Source organism: Rhinichthys klamathensis, unplaced genomic scaffold, assembly GCF_029890125.1.
Source record: "Rhinichthys klamathensis goyatoka isolate OS25496 unplaced genomic scaffold, OSU_Roscu_1.1 h1tg000176l_1, whole genome shotgun sequence".
Taxonomy (NCBI): Eukaryota; Metazoa; Chordata; class Actinopteri; order Cypriniformes; family Leuciscidae; genus Rhinichthys; species Rhinichthys klamathensis.
In genome coordinates, this window is record NW_026606705.1 from 2036788 (window position 1) to 2055000 (window position 18213).

The window sequence follows — 18213 nt, forward strand, 5'->3', positions numbered from 1 at the left end:
GAGAAAAACAAAGAGAAAAAGAGTGATGCTGCTGATGAGGAGAGAAAAATTATCAGCTGCCCACTATCCAAGTTTTTTGGCCTTCAGAACATCTTAAAATGCACATATGTAGATCAGAGAAATCAAAATTTTCTCGGGGAGACCACGAACCCCCCTATTTGCCCTGCCTCACATTTGGGACCACAGTTATTATAAAACCGTGCCTTTGCATCGTAATGAAAATGGTTAATAGTGATCTTTAGATCCTAAACTAAAGTGTTACCTTTTTTTATAATTTGTTTTAAAATCATATTGGGGGCTTAGCCCCCCTAAAATGAAAATCCTAGTGACGCCCCTGTACAATAGTACTTTGCAGTAAACTGAAACTATAAGTGTGTTCCGCTCGAGCTGTGATGACCTCTGACCTCTCGAGTCTCGGCCGTCAGACAGCAGCTGGAATGATCCTCGGATCAGTTTATGGGAGTACAAACATCCCCTCAATTAAGACTGCCTTAATGAATATTGTTGAAGAAATAACAACAGCAATAGATGAAAAGAAATTCACAGTAGGAGTGTTTGTTGATTTGAAAAAGGCATTTGATACTTTGGATCATGAAATTTTACTTTCTAAATTAAGTTTGTATGGAATGAGAGGAATGGCCCTAAAATGGTTGAGAAGTTATCTGAATAACAGGACACAATATGTAGTTAACTGATGTCAAATCTGAACTTATGCAAATTAAATGTGGGGTACCACAGGGTTCTATTTTGGGACCTAAACTTTTTCTTTTATATATTAATGACATTTGTGATGTTTCCAAATTATTACAGTTTGTTTTATTTGCAGATGATACTAATTTCTTCAGCTCTGGAAATAATATACAGAAACTAGAATCTATTGAATATGAAATGACAAAACCGAAAAAATTGTCATTGAATTTAGAAAAGACAAAGTTTATGGTCTTTGGAAATAGAAAAAAATAAACAAATCTGTAGCTTTATCCATAGATGGAGTTGATATTGAGAGAGTGTTTGAGTTTCGTTTTCTTGGTGTAATTATGGATGATAAATTAACATGGAAACCTCACATAGCACACATTAAAAGAAAAATTTCCCAAAATATTTTTGTTTTAAACAGAGTGAAGGAGGTATTAAATAAGGAAACAATGAAAATACTTTATAGTTCACTCATCATACCATATTTGATTTATTGCATAGAAGTCTGGGGGAACACATATCAGACACATTTAAAACCTTTATCTATTCTACAGAAGAGAGCTATAAGAATTATTCATAAGGTTAATTATCGAGAACATGCAAGCAAATTGTTTGCTAAATCCAGAATATTAAAGCTAGAAGATTTGGCTAAGTTTCAAACACTAATAATATTGTTTAAAGTAAGACTGAAAATCTTACCAGAGAAAATACAACATTATTATCAGTTAGAAAAAGAGTACAGTAGGAGAAGATATCATTTTAAAGACCAATTTGCACGTACGACTACAAAACAAATGTGCCCCTCAGTTATGGGAGTAAAATTGTGGAACTCATTGCATGATAATCTTAAAAGTTGTAGTAACATTGGTCAGTTTAAGTATAAGTATAAACAGAGTATATTCAGTGAGTATTAATATGGTGAGGTTCATGTTGCTTCTGGATTTGTTTGGTTTGGTTTGTTGTTGTGTTTTTTTTTATTTTTTTATTGGGTCTAATAATATCGGTTAGTATAAGCAGAGATATAAGCAAAGTAAATTCGGTTAGTATTAAAATGGTGAGATCCATGTTGTTGTCTTGTTTTGTTTTTCTCTATAATGTATTGGATTACTTGTTGTTTTGCTGTCTGGGCATTGCCTGATTTTTTATACTGCATGAATTGCTGTTATTTAAACCAACATTGTTTTTTGTCAGTGTAATTTCGGCTGTAAGCTGCTTAAGAAAGTTATTTTGTATTTTGGAATAGGGGACATATATTATAAGATTTTATCTTCTTTCTGCTCCCTTTTGCACATGGGAATTTAAATTATGTAAAGAAGAAAATGAAATGTTTTGTGTTTTACCATGGAGCAATAAAATAATATGAGAATACACTTTATTTTCAAAGTTTTTTCACTTTATTTTATTAGTAAATTTCACAAATAATGACAAAGAAACAGCAAGTAACATCTTGCTGTTTCTTTGTCATTATTTGTGAAATTTACTAGTAATTTCTGAGCAAAAATTGTTTCAAAGTAAATCCTACACCAAATGTTTGTTCAGTGTACGAGCTCATAAAGTATAAAGGAAACTTCAGAACGAGATCATCCGAGTTCAGATATTGTGAATATGAGGAGATTCTGGAGAAACGCATACATGTGTTAATGTTTCACTGCTGATTATCAGACCCGTATCTGCCATCTCATAAAAAGAGCAGAGAGTGAAACACACTCTCTCTCTCACACACACACATACATACGCGCGCATATGTGAACAGCAACAAGTGACACACACCATGTTTCACTGACAGTTCAAGAATTTTATTGACGGAACGAAATCATTAAGACACTCATTAGTAAGACAGAGCATCACTCGCTGAGAATCATGAGTCACATGACCTTCTGCCACCAATGGGAAGCAGTGATTCACTGTCGCTAATGTATCACTAAACACGCACAAATACACCGTTCACACGCTTGTTTACTCATGTTTACACGTGCTAAAGACCAATCCAGAGTGGACAGAAATAAACCAGCAGGACAAACCCAGATAGCACACGTTAAAGATCATCATCTGGAAAGCATCTGCTGTTTACTAACATCTGATTTTAACATACATTCTAAATCATTACATCTTAAAGACATCTTCTAAATGTCTATTTGACATCTGACAGGAAACATAGACGTATTGCAGATGAGCAAACACTCTAAATAATACGTCTTCCAGATGTAAACACACACATCAAATAGACGTCTCCGTGATGTACGTGTGCTATCTGGGAATACTACTACTACACACACACACACACACACACTCTCTGTGTTTATGCTGCGATCACGCCACGTCGTAATTACCGTAATTACTAAATGACAACCTCAAACTCGGAAATAAGCGTTTCTACGGCAACACTATTAACACCAAATAAATCTGTGCAATTTGAATTTGATCAACAGACAAAACGGCAAAATGAACATTACACTACGTATTTCTGTCTTGTTTTGCAGTACAAATAAACATTCTTACAACAAAAATCTGCCGATGGAGTCAGAAAAATAAACTTAATCCAAAGCACGAGATTATATTCCTGACTCCATTGGCAGATATTAGTTCTAGTTTTAAGCACAAACTCACTTCATGTTGATGATTTCTCAGTAAACAGTCACTGTTCTTCTCCAGTAAAAGTGTCTTGAGAATGTTTAGATATTTGTGCTGGAAAACGAGACAGAAACTCGGAGGAAGAACAGCAGTTATTGCAGTGCATGATTAATAAACGCAGCATTTCTCTAGTGTTAGTTCATGTTATTTAACTAATGTTAACAAATGCAACCTTTTGTAAAGTGTTACCAAGTCATTATGCAAATGAATTATTAATAAACGTATCGTTTATTTAGCGAGACATTAGATAGTTATGCAGATCTGTGCTATAGTGACTGCATCGTATGTCTTTTATTTATTTTCAGATTTATGAAAAATCAAAGCTAGTCGTTATATAGTGGGATAGTGCGGTGACCCCGGCGTGGCGTGAAGGCTCTGTCACTGCGCGGAGGAAACGCTGAAGTGGGACTGTCGATGTGAGACGGCTTCATCATTATTAGCTCTTAGGTGAATAATAAATATGACACAGTGTATAAAACTATACAGTGACAGCGTCAGGTGCGGGGGGTGTGAGGCGGTCCGTCAGCCGTCGTCCTCGAAGGTCCTCATGTGTGTTTTGAGCGCCAGCACGCGTGTGTACGGCAGGCCGGTGGAGCGGCAGAAGTCCAGGCCCGTGAGCAGCTCCACGTCCCGCACGCGTGCGGTGTGTAACTGCAGCAGCTCCTCCACCCAGCGGGACTCGTCCTCAGCGCTCTGCGGGACACAAGGGCCCGTTACAGCGGCTAAGAATTCAACTATCCAAAGTTTAAGTATTCAAACATTCAAATATTCAAACATTCAAAAATAAATAAATAATTAATAAAATAATTAAAATAGCCCCATATAATCACACACCCTTGTGTAAATGGTTAGGTGTGAGTTGTGTAACCGGTGTAAATGGTTAGGTGTGAGTTGTGTAACCGGTGAGTTGTGTAACCGGTGTAAATGGTTAGGTGTGAATTGTGTAACCGGTGTAAAGGTGAGGCGAGCTGCTATTATGAGGGTTTTACTCCAGAACTGATCCACCGCTGACGACCGGCATCTGATCCTGTCACTGCACACTTCACCAAAACATGTTATTTTCCAGTTTGAAGAAATGTTAGATATTCCCAGAAAAAATTACACCATCACTTGTGAATCATAAAGCAGTGTCACTGCAGCCTAAATAACAGCTAACTCTGTGTGTGTGTGTGTGTGTGGTTTTGTTGTGGTCTGGTTTCTTTGGACTCTAAATGGCTCCATCTGCTGGTCAAACCTCATAAATAAACATGCTAAACACTAGGTTAGGTTAGACTAATGATAATTATGTGCATTATTCGCATTTATACACACAGGAGAACTTCGAAGCATTTTAGCCTAATTCACACACATGCATTATTTATAAAATAATTATTTATAATAGCTGTTTTTTAACTGAATATTTGGTTAAATGTAATTTATTCCTGCTAAATTTTCATAAATTTCATTTCAATTGATCAGTTTTCAGTGTCAAATGATAAAATTTAATCAAAACACATTTATAAGTGTGATTTGTGCATGTGTGTGGATTTAGTTGTTCCTACATGTATATGTAAATGTAATACAGATGTAATAGATGAACAAATTTGAAACACAAATGCAAAACTTTTTCTGTGAGTATCAGCTCAGTATAAGTATCAGTGTGTGTGTGTGTGTGTGTGTGTGTGTTACTGACGTTGCAGCTCTCGCTGTTGTCCTCTCTGTGAGGCAGAATGAAGCTCGTGACTCTCAGTCCTCCATCACACTCGTCCAGTGTGCCGTTGAGCTCCTCACAGCTGATGATGAGGCTGTAGAAGTGCGTGGGGATGGAGACGGAGCCGACCGCATGCCTGACACACACACACACACGCATAAATAGATAAATACTAAATCATATAAAAAATTTATAATAAATTATTTAAATATTTAATTAATTAGAAATATAGTTATACATAATAAATATTATTATGTATAAATATTATTATTAATATATTACTTATATATGTCAAATAATACAATTAATAAATAATAATGACATATTTATGATACAATCATATAAATATATATTTATAATATAATTAATTCATATATATAAAGACTTAATTCTAAAATAATAAAATAATATTTTACATTATTAAATAATTATATAAAATATTAGATAAGATTTAATACTAATTAATTATCTGAATAAATTATTCAATACATAAATAATTAAATGTATATAAATATATATAAGTATATACTGTATAATAAAGTTACATAGATGTAGATATTTATATTTAAAATAATAATTTAATTTAACATAATTTGAACTTGATAAACATGTTCATAAAAATAACACGAGTGTCAGACGGATCCACAGCATGTCTCCACTAGGAATAAACATTTTGATTTTATTATATTTTATATTATTAAATAATTGTATGAAATAGTAATAAATTATATTTAAATAAAAAATTATTTAAATATACAATTTGTATAAAAAATATTTGAATAATTAGGTGTGTGTGTGTGTGTGTGATTCTCACTCTTTAATCGTCTCCTCCGTGTCTCTCAGTCCGTCGTGGTCGTGATCAAATATGGGTCCCATGATCACATTCACACCATTATTCTCCTGACTGTATCGCCTGAGCACGACTCTCTGCAGGTGACGCCACACCTCTACACACACACACACACACACAGAGTTTAGTTAGTCTCATTTCTCAACACGTTTATTCTGATATGTGACATTTGATCAATCTCATGCTGAAGTGCAGCAGTGTATGAATCTTAAATAGTCTAAATTAATTTTATCATTAAAAGTGTGATTCACAAATGCATGTTCTTTCAGGAATATAAAAATGGTGTTTTTTATAATCTGAAAACATGCTTTGACTTTTATTCCAAAGCAACATATATAATGCAATTAAAGCCAAGCACACAAAACATGCACACATCTGTATTGGTGCCGAATGATGAGTTTCGCTGTCAATAATTCGTTTAGGCTTGATGTTTATAATAAATATTGTTTATAATAAATGCTACTATAATTTATGTTGGTTTTATACTTTTAATTTTCATTCAAGCAGAAATCATGATCAAGATTAAAATATGAATAATCATGCAGAACAGTAATCACAAATGCAAAGCACAGGTTATAAATGCACAAGTACGTTTCGCACATCTCTGAATTATTTTATGTGTATGAATTGATCATCGTTGTGTGTATGTGTGTGTGTGTGTGTGTGTGTGTGTGTGTGGCTTGCTCTGGATTTCAGACCCTCCTCAAGCTGTTTCTTTTTAAGCTGAAGTTGTTTTTAGCCAATCAGATGTGAGTTTTCAACCCAGCTGATCTCTCAAACGCCTCACTCAACGTTTGGGCAGAAACTGCAGTTTTTCTGCCAACATGAATCAGTTCATGCACTTGTGAATTATATTTTGCTAATTCATTTTGATACTTTGCAGCGTCAGACTCACTCTTGAAGGCAGGATACATGGGAACTGTGTTCGTGATCAGAGAAGCATCATATCTGGATTCAGCCGTAACAGAGAAATCTGCAGAGAAATCAACATCAGTCCTTCAACACGCGTGTGTCAGGTTTACCTGGAGCTACGCCATTGCTCATTTAAGGAAAAAACATTGTTATGTCCTTTCAGACTAGTTGAGAGAAAACAAAAATCACATTTAGTCTTTGTTTTATTACATTATGTGCATCTGTAGATTTCAATTAAAATACACATCTTTAAAGGCGGTTTTTACAAATCGAATTTTTTCTCCACTTCAGAATCACTTATATACACCAAAACTTACAGTTTTATTCCTTTCTAAATTCTGAAGGTTTTTACTGAGGGGATTTTTCATATATCATTCGCCTGGTTATATTTGTAACTTTTTACTCCTAAAACATGGTGAAAGTATTATTTTTTTCTGTTGAAAGTGTTTATGGAGTGATAAAGAGAGAAATCCAAAATCCCCACAGTAAAAACCTTTAATTCTAATCAGTCAACAAATTTGAACCTTGCTTCAATCAATGTTCATATTAATGTTCTGGAATTTTATGCAAATTAGTGCATATTTAGTAAAAGAAAAAAAGCCTTTTTTATTTTTAAACATTCAACATTTTATAAAAATTGTAATACAAAACAACTATCTTAATGTACTTAATACATCAATTATAAGTAGTGAAGTAATGAATTATTAAGTAAAAAATTATAAATAAGTAAACTGGGGAAATTATGTTGATATAAATTAGTTAAGAGTTTTACCCCGTTCACCTGTGGTGTTTAGCCTTAAATTAGACATCATTGGGCTTATTTTTACATTCAGTGTCATAAAATAACCTCTAAGAACAAGAGAAGTGTGTGTGACTGACCCGGCGGGTAGAGGAACGCGTGTGTGACGCCGGACTCCTGGCTGTACGTGTTGCATGTGTGTGTGAGATCGAGACGAGGATCTGCTCTCACACACTCGCTGGACGACACCGCCGCCACCTCCACCTGCACACACACACACACACACTGAAACACTGAAACACTGAAACGCCTCAGAGGAACATGTGTGTGTGTAAACGCAGTGGTTTGTGCACCTGTGCTGTCAGCGTGAACTCGCTCCACAACGGCATGTTGATGGCGTGACTGAAGCCGCTGCAATAATCGGACTGACACAGCAGTGTGTACGACGTCTGGAAGAGAACAGCTGGACGACCGAACGGCAGGTGTGTGACGTCTGCACACACACACACACACGGTCAAGAGATTCATTCATTTACTCTGCTTTGAGAATCAGTTCATTTCTCATTTCCTAACATATTACATAGAAATAATATTAACCTGTTGACTGTCACCGCCGTTTTTGATCATAGGTCTGAACTTATATGATTGTAATTCATGAATGCTTTGGAACACAGTCTCTTTTTAAAGAAGTGAAAGCACTTCAAAAAATGAAAGTGTGAAAAAAGTAACAGAAATGTAATTTTACTGTAAAGCAAATGTACTGAACTAAACATTTTTTATTTTATACAAAATAGGTATTTTACTAAATAATTTGGATTTAAAATGGCTAGAAAATCAAAGCCAAATGTCTAACCAAGTTGTGTTTCAAATTTGCAGTTGATATTAAAAAAAAAAAGCCGTGAAAGGGTTTTAAACTATTGTTTCCATTGTTAAACTATTATCATTGTTAAAGGTTTACTTCTCAAGGTTTTTTGGTTAAATTAAGAGGTCTCCTCTTCTCTAGCTTACTTATATATATATATATATATAGTGACAAAATTCACAAAGCAAATGCAAAGAATACATACAAATAATAATAGTAATAATACATTTAAACAAAGAAAATGATATTATTTGATATAATTATTCCTGTCCCTGCATCCCATCATCACATGACCTGTTATTAGGGATGAGAGCGTGTGAAACTGAAACCGATCTTAACTGTTCGATGGTCCATCGGCCGCAGGAGGAAACGTCTGAGAACTTTCTTCAATGTTGTTCTGTGAACGAGAAGAGACTCAATCCACTGACCTGTAGAGAACACGTGTGTGTGTGTGTGTGTGTGATACATCACGTGTGTCACTGACCTCATCATCACAGTTACAGCTCAGGTCATAGGTCACTTCAGAGGGCGGGGCTAAAGGCGTTGGTGATGTCACTTCCTCTGGCTGAGTAGGAGTATATGTAGGGTTTCTCAACATGTCATTCAGACTGCCGTGTGTCCCGTTATTAGGTGCCGGAGTCAAACCCAGAAGATCTACACACACACACACAGATGCTGCATTAATTTCAGTCCCTCCAGTTTTTCGCGATTCTGCGATCGCTGAATACAATGCAAAATCAACAAAATGTCGCATTTTTTTGCGATCCTGCATAATTCCTAATTTAACCGCAAAATAATCACAAAAATTCAAAAAAAGTCCTCACAAAACATTAAATTATAATCACCCAATTGAAATATCTCTAGTTAATTAAAGTTTCAATGCATTTTTACGTGGGTACAGATTACAGAATAGATGTTGCGCACGCGTGATGTCTGTGAGCGGTCTGTCAGAAACATGACGAAAGAAAAAAAGCGTCTCTCCTGCCCTCTCAGCGCCCAGGTTTTCATTAGGCAGTACGGCAAACTTATTAACGCGTTTAACATGATTGAATGACATAAAAAAATATATATATATGCTCGATGGTACTAAAAAGAATTATTAAAAGCGCAGTATACCGTGAAAGAGAACTAATTTCAGTCAGTCGAGTGACAGTCTGTCTCTGACTGCAAGTGTGTGTGTGTGTGTGTGTGTGTGACTGACTGACTGACTGACTGACTGACTGACTGCATGTCACCCCCTGTCGGCCTAGTTAGAATATTGAATTCTCTTTATAGCGCTTAAACAAATACACATAGCTACAATTACTTCAAAATATTCATCTTGGCAAGTATTTACGTAAAACAATCAGTAATAACTGATTGGGACGTTTGTCATTACTGTAGTAGGTCTTAAAGTGACAGTAACCTTATTTACCTGCTGTTGTTAATGTTAATCAAGCAACAACAATAGGCTACAGCACAATTTAAAAAAAAGAAATTGATTAGACCAAATAAACAAGCTTTATGCATTTTGTTTGTGATTTGTGTCATGTATGACTATTGTGCATCTGACATAATACTATTATGGTAAATGTGATGTCCTAATTATAAAATCGCAAATTTTTTCACAAATTTTTGGAAATTACCACCACAAAATCAGTCATTTTTTTCGCAAAAATCACATAAAAAAATCGTGAAATCCTGGCGGGACTGTAATCTGTCATGATTCTCATGATCAAATACTCTTAAGAAACGCGTCAGGATTTACTCACCACACATGACGTTATACAGTTCAATGTTCTCAAAAACAGGCACTTGTGTCTTGAAATTGAAGCTCGGTCCAAATCCCATAAAGATCGTCTATGAGAAAAACACAACGGAAACATTCATGGATGGACAGACAGACAGATACATAGATAGGTATATAGAATGATAGACATAGCGAATGAAAGATAGATAGATTGAATTGATTTGAATAATATATAGATGAATGTATTGATTGATTGATTGATTGACTGACTGACTGACTGATTGATTGACTGATTGATTGATTGATTGACTGATTGACTGACTGACTGACTGACTGATTGATTGACTGATTGATTGACTGATTGATTGATTGATTGATTGACTGACTGATTGATTGACTGATTGATTGACTGATTGATTGATTGATTGATTGATTGATTGACTGACCTGCATGCTGCTGATCTTGTTGTCAAACCCGTGATCTCCAAAGTAGCCGCAGGTAGCAGGTGTTCTGCTCTCAAACACAAACATATTAAAACATCACTTGAGTTCCACTTCACACGGCACACTTCCCTCTAAATGTCTGCTAAAATGGTTTTTGTGGAGAAATTTAATTTGTTGTTAAATGATGACCATAGTACTGACTAAGGGGCTGTTTACACAAAGGAAACCTCAAAGGAAAAACTTCACTCTAAACGTACCGTATACTCAGTTTTTCTAAAGTGTCGACTATAATAGACTTGTTGTTTTTATATAAAGCTAACTGGCTCACTTCTAGTGCTGAACGGTCTCAGACACACACACACACACACACACTGGTACTCACATGGCCACGTGCCACTTGCGGTCCATGAGCAGGTGCACGTCCTCGATGCGTCTGTTGTTGGCGTAGTGCAGGCGTTTGGGCAGGTGCTGCTTCAGGTACGGCTTGAAGTGCTGATTGGGCATCTTACACTGAAACGGGAAGGGTCAAAGGTCACATGATGCACTATGCACAAACACAACAGTGGTTTTCTGTGATTTATATACTTACTGTTAAATTAGCTACAATCTCCTTCGGATTGTCTGAAACATGAAGAGGTGCGTCAATAAAATCAGCCATGTAAAGGTTTTAGAAGTATCAGTTTCTTCTAAAACTGTAGTAAAGTACTTAATTGACACTGTTTTGAAAAATGTGACACTTTCCTAGAATACTACTGAAAACATCTGTACTCGAGGAAAAACATCCTGCTGTACCATATGTAACCGTTGTATACATTGTGGAAATTGTGACGTTAAGGCAATGTTTTTAAGCGGAGAAAATATGGTTTACTATTTAATCCTTCAGTTTTACTAGTAGAAACAATTTACCATCATTCATGTGTTTTGGTTCAATAATTTGGTAATTTGGAGTAAAATTATGACACAGTCTCCATACTTTGTTAGCAAAATTGCTGAAGAATGTCTACAAATTCAGAAAAACATTCTCAAAAGGTTAAATAGTTATATATATTGTCTAAAAAACTGTATTAGTCTGTAGTTTTTACAATTAGTTTAAGTTGGATGAATGCATTAACTCACATGGTGTGTTGGCAGTTTTAGGGCCGATTCTACCGGAGGATCCTGGTGTTAATGTGATGGCATCAACATCGAGTCCATAAGAGCCCAAATACTCTGTTCGTTCACAGTGAGATTCCTCCATCCCTGAACACAAAGACACGGAGCATCTGCTGTCAAATGAGCCGTGAGATCTGAGTCTTACCAGGCCATCATACATTAGATTAGAGGTTTAGGGCAGAATCCGAAGTATTTATTTCTCACTGTAGATTATAACATATGTACCGTGATCGCCCACCAGCATGAAGTTCACACAGCGATGGAGGTTCATCTGTTTCAGCCCGTTCATCAGCTGACCGATGATGTTATCGATCTTCCTGAGCGTGTTATCCAGCTGTCCCAACACACACACACGCAGTAAAACACTCTCAAACGGCTGTTTGGTCATGAGCAGGAGTGTAAAGTACGTCATTACTACTGATATGAAGAATTTACACTTCACTAGAATACTATTGAAACTGACAACCAAATTCACGCACAGTAAGTCTTCTTTTGAAACTTGAATTTCATTTCACACAGGTTTGTTCATTCAGTAGTATTGGAAACAGGGTTGTAGACTTGATCTTGACTGATACACTTGGTAGCAAGTACACTAGTCATCTTCAAACTCCTCTATTCTCAGAGTTAAAACCAATGTCATATTTACCCTCATCTAAATGTCAGATACTAATCAAAGTGTGTGTGTGTGTTTCACCTCGTTGCTCAGCGGGCCCAAGATGTGTCCGTAAGTATCCGGCTGTTCTGAGTGGACAGCGTAGACATACGGCCTGGAAAAACACACCACACACAACTTAATGTGCAAAATAAACTTAGTGGGGAAAAATTAACTGATAGCAGAGAGAGAGCTGATACTGACAGAGACAGAAACACCACTATACTACTATATACAACACACTTTATTAAAGGCACAGATAAATGTGACACTTATTATAAGGGGTTTATTTGAAGATTGTTTCAAGGTAACTTAAATTTAAAGCCTATTAATGTTAAAAATTATGGTGGCTCCGCTTTTTTGATTGATTCAGTCTGATTTAGTGAACTGGTTCGAAAGAATGATTCATTCACGAACCTGACATCACTACAAGCAATTGGGCGTGCCACAGCATATTTCCTGGTCCGAAAGTGCCAGCTTTGGTTAAATCTAACAAAGATCAAGGATGCTGACCAGACATCCCACCTGGACTCCCCTATCTCTCACTCTGGCTTATTTGGTTCTGCAGTGGATAGCTTCGCTGAGTGTTTCATAGCAGCCCAGAAGTCGTCACAATCCATGCGCTACTCTCTGCAGAAGAGCGACATTACATCTGTTGCTTCTAGTCACTCTAAGTCATGGTCGACTCAGAATCACACCAAGCCAGCTCCCGCACCGCGTACAGCCCCAGCCAAATGCTGAACTCTTTTAAGAGGTGAAGAAGGTAAAGTTGCGCTATCCATTTCCTAGGCACCAGGGCCCCCACCCTAAGTTAGTGCTGGATCCTGAGCTGCACAAGCAGCCCTGATGTCTCGGGCACAAAGAGGAGGAGGCTTTGTCTCACCAAGGTTGGACCACCCCCAAAGCGATGTGTTCACCTCCCAACCCCCTGTTCAGTTCCGGGCGTTGGAGGTACTGGGCTCGTCCCACCAGTGATATGTGTGCCAAGATCTCCTTACGCTGTTATTGCGAATCAAATAAAAAAACAAACACCTACACAAAAAGAGCATTCCTCCTCTTCTTTATCCTATTACAAGCATCAGCTCCCTGCCACGTGTGACTCTTCAACACCTCCTCCCATCGGGAGCCAGGCTTGGCCATCCCCGGTGTATCAGATTGAGTTTTGGAAATAGTCCTGCCATTCGGACAGTCGCTGGCTCCACATAATTGTACGAAATGCAAGGATAGCTGAATTACCTCAATGATTGCCTGTTCTTAGCCCAGTCGCACACTTGATCTATGCGCGCAAAGATCCCTGCTCCTCAGCCATTTAGAAAGTCTGGGGTTCCGGATCAATTTAAGCAAAAGCTCGCTGTCCCCTACCCAACGCATCTCGTTTTCATGGGGCAGTCTTCAATTCGACCCAGATGCGGGCCTGGATTTCGCCGCAGCTCCCAGAAAATTCAGAGGCTGTCGGCATCATTTACAAGTGGGGACTACCTCCCCGAAGCTACTGGGCCTTATGGCAGAAGCCTCCTCGGTAGTTCCCTTGGGCCTGTTACATATGCGGCCACTACAGCATTGGCTGTCCCATGAAGGCCGCCTCATTCTCAGGGAGAACCACAGTTGCACCAAGATCTTGGTCCCCTGGAAATCACCCAATCTGTATCAGTTGGGGGTGGAACTAGGCTCTGTTTCCTGAAGAAAAGTTGCCTCCAAGATGGATTAGGGTGCCCTATGTGACGGCAGGCCGGCCTTTGGCTCCTAGACGGGGCCAATGTCGGACTGGCACATAAACTGCCTAGAGATGATGGCAGTGTTTCTGGCCTTCAAGAAGTTCCAGTCAGAACTCAGTGGGCACCATGTTCTGGTCCGGATGAACAATACAACAGTGGTCCACATAAATCACCAAGGGGGTCTCAGGTCCCACCCGCTGAACAGGTACAGACCAACCTTTGCTCAGTAAGAGCAGTTCACGTGCCAGGAGCCATTAACACAAGAGCAGAAATCCTGACGCGAAACAGACCACCACCAAGGGAACTGAGCCTCCACCCCCAGACGGTTCGCATGATCTGGAGCTTTTTCAGGCAGGCAGAGGTGGACCTCTTTGCTTTGGAGGAGAACTCCCACTGCCCCAAATTTTCTTGAAGGAAAGGGAAGCATTAGCCCACAGGTGGCTCTGCTCCCTCAGGCCATCAACTGATTCAGGGAGGACAGATGCTTGATTTTGCTGGTGGCACCACTGCGGCAGAGCCAGCCGTGGTTCCCGGGGATAATTCGGCTGCTGTCGGCAGCTCCATAGCCAATCCCACTGAGGGGGGACCACCTTCCCCAGGTGGGAGGGGCAATTTGGCATCCCTAACCTAAGTGGTGGAACCTCCATCTGTGGCCTCTCGACGGGAGCCTTCACGTCTCTCCTGAGAGGTCACGAACATGATCTCTGGCGCCTCCAGGCGCCTTTATGGCTAAAAAAATGTCTATCTTATCCAGCTGGTGTTCAGCTCAGGGTGTAGACCAGGAGTCACCAAACTAGGTCCTGGAGGGCCACTGTCCTGCAGAGTTTAGCTCCAACCAGTTCCAACACACCTTCATGAAAGTTTCTAGTATGAGGGATGCTGGAAAACTGTAAAAGAACAGCGGTAAAAACTGCTGTATATATACCTCCTGATGTTAATTGAGTTGACTGGATGAGCTCCTCTCATGAAAACTAGGTTAATTATCTGAACGTGCTTCTCCCGAACTTTGTTAATAAAACATAATTTTGTGAGATTCTATCATAAGAATGTTTTTTCCCAGTAAGAGGTGAAATGACGCACCTCTCGTCATCAGGCAGGTGCAGCCACTGCAGAATAGTGAGAATCCTCCTCTCCAGAGGAATCACCCTACAGAGAAACAGACAGACAGACAGACAGACAGACATGTGTTTATTCAGGCCTTCAGAAACAACGTCTTTTCTAAGCACACACAGACAGACGTCAGAGATCTTGTTCACGAGTGGCTGGTCACTTCTTCAGAACTCAAGCGAATGAAGCTCTTCAGAGAAGAACATGACGATTGGGACAGAATGAGTGTGTGTGTGTGTGTGTGTGTGTGTGAGAGAGAGAGAGATAGTGAGAGAGAGAGAGTGTGTGTGTGTGTGAGGTCTTTGTTTGAATCATGTGTTGGTTGTGTCATGAGTCTCTTGCAGTGACACTCTGAGCTTTGCTCCAAACACAGAATGCTGATTTGAGAAGAAAACCTCATTTAAAATGAAACTTTGCTGAAGAAACAGCTGATAGTTCTGATTAATCAGTACACTGTAGAACATTATAACCATTAAGATCTGAAATCAATAATATGAAGCAGATTAAATGAATACTGTGATCTCACCAGGGCCAGAAGAAAGTTCCGGCTTTCACGCCCTGTTTCTCTGCCGTGATCCAAATCTGAGAAGACAAACAGACAAAAACAGTTTAAAATATTAAACATGGATCCACTTCTAAATTTGCAACTAGGCTTTCCATGCAAACCCAAATTGAGCTTGATAATTTATTTAGTGTTCACATGTAAATTTCATCTACTTTACACCTTAAATATGCAGATGAGATTATAATCCCTATGTGAGCTATCCTGCTGTCTCTGCTGTGATTGGCCGAGAGCCGTGTGTGGGCGGAGTCATGACTCACGGGCTGCCCCCCCCACCAGCGGTGATTGAGCTTCTCTCGGCCTCTCAGTCGGAAATGAGCTTTGAACACGGGATCATACATGGAGTTGCACACGATCCCATGAGACTCGGGATACAAACCCTGAAGAAGAACACATGTAAAAAACGTAATCTATTAAAGGGATAGTTCACCCAAAAATGAAAATTAGCCCATGATTTACTCGCCCTCAAGCCATCTTAGTTATATATGACATTCTTCTTTCAGACGAACACAATCAGAGTTATATTAAAAAAATGTCCTGGCTCTTTCAAGCTTTATAATGGCAGTGAATGGCCTGCCCGAAGCTTTAAATATGAATATTTTTCACTTTCATCATGGATGGATGCACTTTTATGATGGACAGATGCACTTTTATGATGGATAGATGCACTTTTATGATGGAAAGATGCACTTTTATGATGGATGGATGCACTTTTATCATGGATAGATGCACTTTTATGATGGATAGATGCACTTTTATGATGGATAGATGCACTTTTATCATGGATAGATGCACTTTTATGATGGATAGATGCACTTTTATGATGGATGGATGCACTTTTATGATGGATGGATGCACTTTTATGATGGATAGATGCACTTTTATCATGGATAGATGCACTTTTATGATGGATAGATGCACTTTTATGATGGATGGATGCACTTTTATGATGGATGGATGCAATTTTATGATGGATAGATGCACTTTTATCATGGATAGATGCACTTTTATGATGGATAGATGCACTTTTATGATGGACGGATGCACTTATCACGGATAGATGCACTTTTATGATGGATAGATGCACTTTTATGATGGATGGATGCAATTTTATGATGGATAGATGCACTTTTATGATGGATGAATGCACTTTTATGATGGATAGATGCACTTTTATGATGGATAGATGCACTTTTATGATGGATAGATGCACTTTTATGATGGATAGATGCACTTTTATGATGGATAGATGCACTTTTATGATGGATGAATGCACTTTTATGATGGATGGATGCACTTTTATGATGGATATATATATTTTTTCGACTTCAAAACAGAAACACCCATTCACTGCCATTATAAAGCTTGGAAGAGCCAGGACATTTTTTAATATAACTTGATTGTATTCGTCTGAGAGAAGAGTGTCATACACACCTAGGATGACTTTAGGGCGAGTAAATCATGGGGTAATTTAAATTTTTGGGTGAACTATCCCTTTAAACTAAATGAGCTTTCAGTGATATGTGAGGGAAATGAACTACAGTGTGTGTGTATGTGTGTGTGTGTGTGTGTGTGTGTGTAGGTACCGTGGCCAGCGTGTAGAGGTTTGGGAAGGTTTTGGACGGGTACATGGGTCTCATACGAGGGGCGTGAGTTCCACACGAGGCTACGACAGAAACACATGTAACAGTGTTAACAAGCAGCTGATGAACGAGAGACTCGTCCCAGTTTATAATGTTCTCTGAATCTTCTGAAACAAGTAACATTTGATAAACGTGTATTTGTGTGATGCAGAGACGAGATCCTGTACTCAGTTTGTGGATGTTGGGTAAAACGCTCTTTCCTTTCTTCATGTAAGAGGAGCGGAAGCCGTCCAGAGACAAGATGATCAGAGGAGGACGAACAAACCTTCAACAACAACACACTTATTTACATGATGATCAGCAGACGCTTTTACACAGTGCCGTCAGTCACACGGGAGCAGATGCAGATTCATGATGACTCCATTCTGCATTGCAACAGTGAGTCCAGAAGCTCTCAGTGTGAACAAGACACACAGATGATGTCACTAACACACACACACACACACACACACACACACACAGATGATGTCACTCACCCTGCAGGGCATTCTGGGCTCTGAATCTCCTCACAGTCGCCCTCCAGCCACGAGCTCTCGTCTGCTACACACACACACACACTTTTTTGAAAACTTAAGATCTGAAATGCAGTGATATGTGTTTGTGTGTGTGTGTGTGTGTGTGAGAGTGTGTCTGACCGCTGCACAGTGATCTGTAGTTGGTACAGCAGTCTCCTCTCTACAGTGTGTGTGTGTGTGTGTGTGTGTGTGTGTGTGTGTGTGTGTGTGTGTGTGTGTGTGTGTGTGTGTGTGTGTGTGAGAGTGTGTCTGACCGCTGCACAGTGATCTGTAGTTGGTACAGCAGTCTCCTCTCTACAGTGTGTGTGTGTGTGT

At 38.7% G+C, this 18213-nt stretch overlaps 1 protein-coding gene across 1 annotated transcript in view; it reads right to left on the minus strand.

Annotated features, from left to right (window-relative positions):
* Nucleotides 1-3763: 3763 nt before the first annotated feature.
* enpp2l (ectonucleotide pyrophosphatase/phosphodiesterase 2-like) overlaps nucleotides 3764-18213 on the minus strand; it is a 24636-nt gene continuing 10186 nt past the window's right edge. The window contains exons 5-25 of the mRNA XM_056260283.1: nucleotides 17860-17920; nucleotides 17551-17648; nucleotides 17327-17406; nucleotides 16001-16120; nucleotides 15705-15760; nucleotides 15152-15217; nucleotides 12399-12471; nucleotides 11930-12038; nucleotides 11669-11791; nucleotides 11142-11173; nucleotides 10935-11062; nucleotides 10556-10619; nucleotides 10132-10219; nucleotides 8865-9034; nucleotides 8720-8777; nucleotides 7872-8011; nucleotides 7659-7782; nucleotides 6763-6840; nucleotides 5832-5964; nucleotides 5000-5153; nucleotides 3764-4020 (exon numbers count right to left, since the gene is read on the minus strand). Coding sequence (XP_056116258.1) covers nucleotides 3850-4020; nucleotides 5000-5153; nucleotides 5832-5964; nucleotides 6763-6840; nucleotides 7659-7782; nucleotides 7872-8011; nucleotides 8720-8777; nucleotides 8865-9034; nucleotides 10132-10219; nucleotides 10556-10619; nucleotides 10935-11062; nucleotides 11142-11173; nucleotides 11669-11791; nucleotides 11930-12038; nucleotides 12399-12471; nucleotides 15152-15217; nucleotides 15705-15760; nucleotides 16001-16120; nucleotides 17327-17406; nucleotides 17551-17648; nucleotides 17860-17920 — 2126 coding nt within the window. The 3' untranslated portion in view covers nucleotides 3764-3849. The remainder of the gene's footprint in view (nucleotides 4021-4999; nucleotides 5154-5831; nucleotides 5965-6762; nucleotides 6841-7658; nucleotides 7783-7871; nucleotides 8012-8719; nucleotides 8778-8864; nucleotides 9035-10131; nucleotides 10220-10555; nucleotides 10620-10934; nucleotides 11063-11141; nucleotides 11174-11668; nucleotides 11792-11929; nucleotides 12039-12398; nucleotides 12472-15151; nucleotides 15218-15704; nucleotides 15761-16000; nucleotides 16121-17326; nucleotides 17407-17550; nucleotides 17649-17859; nucleotides 17921-18213) is intronic.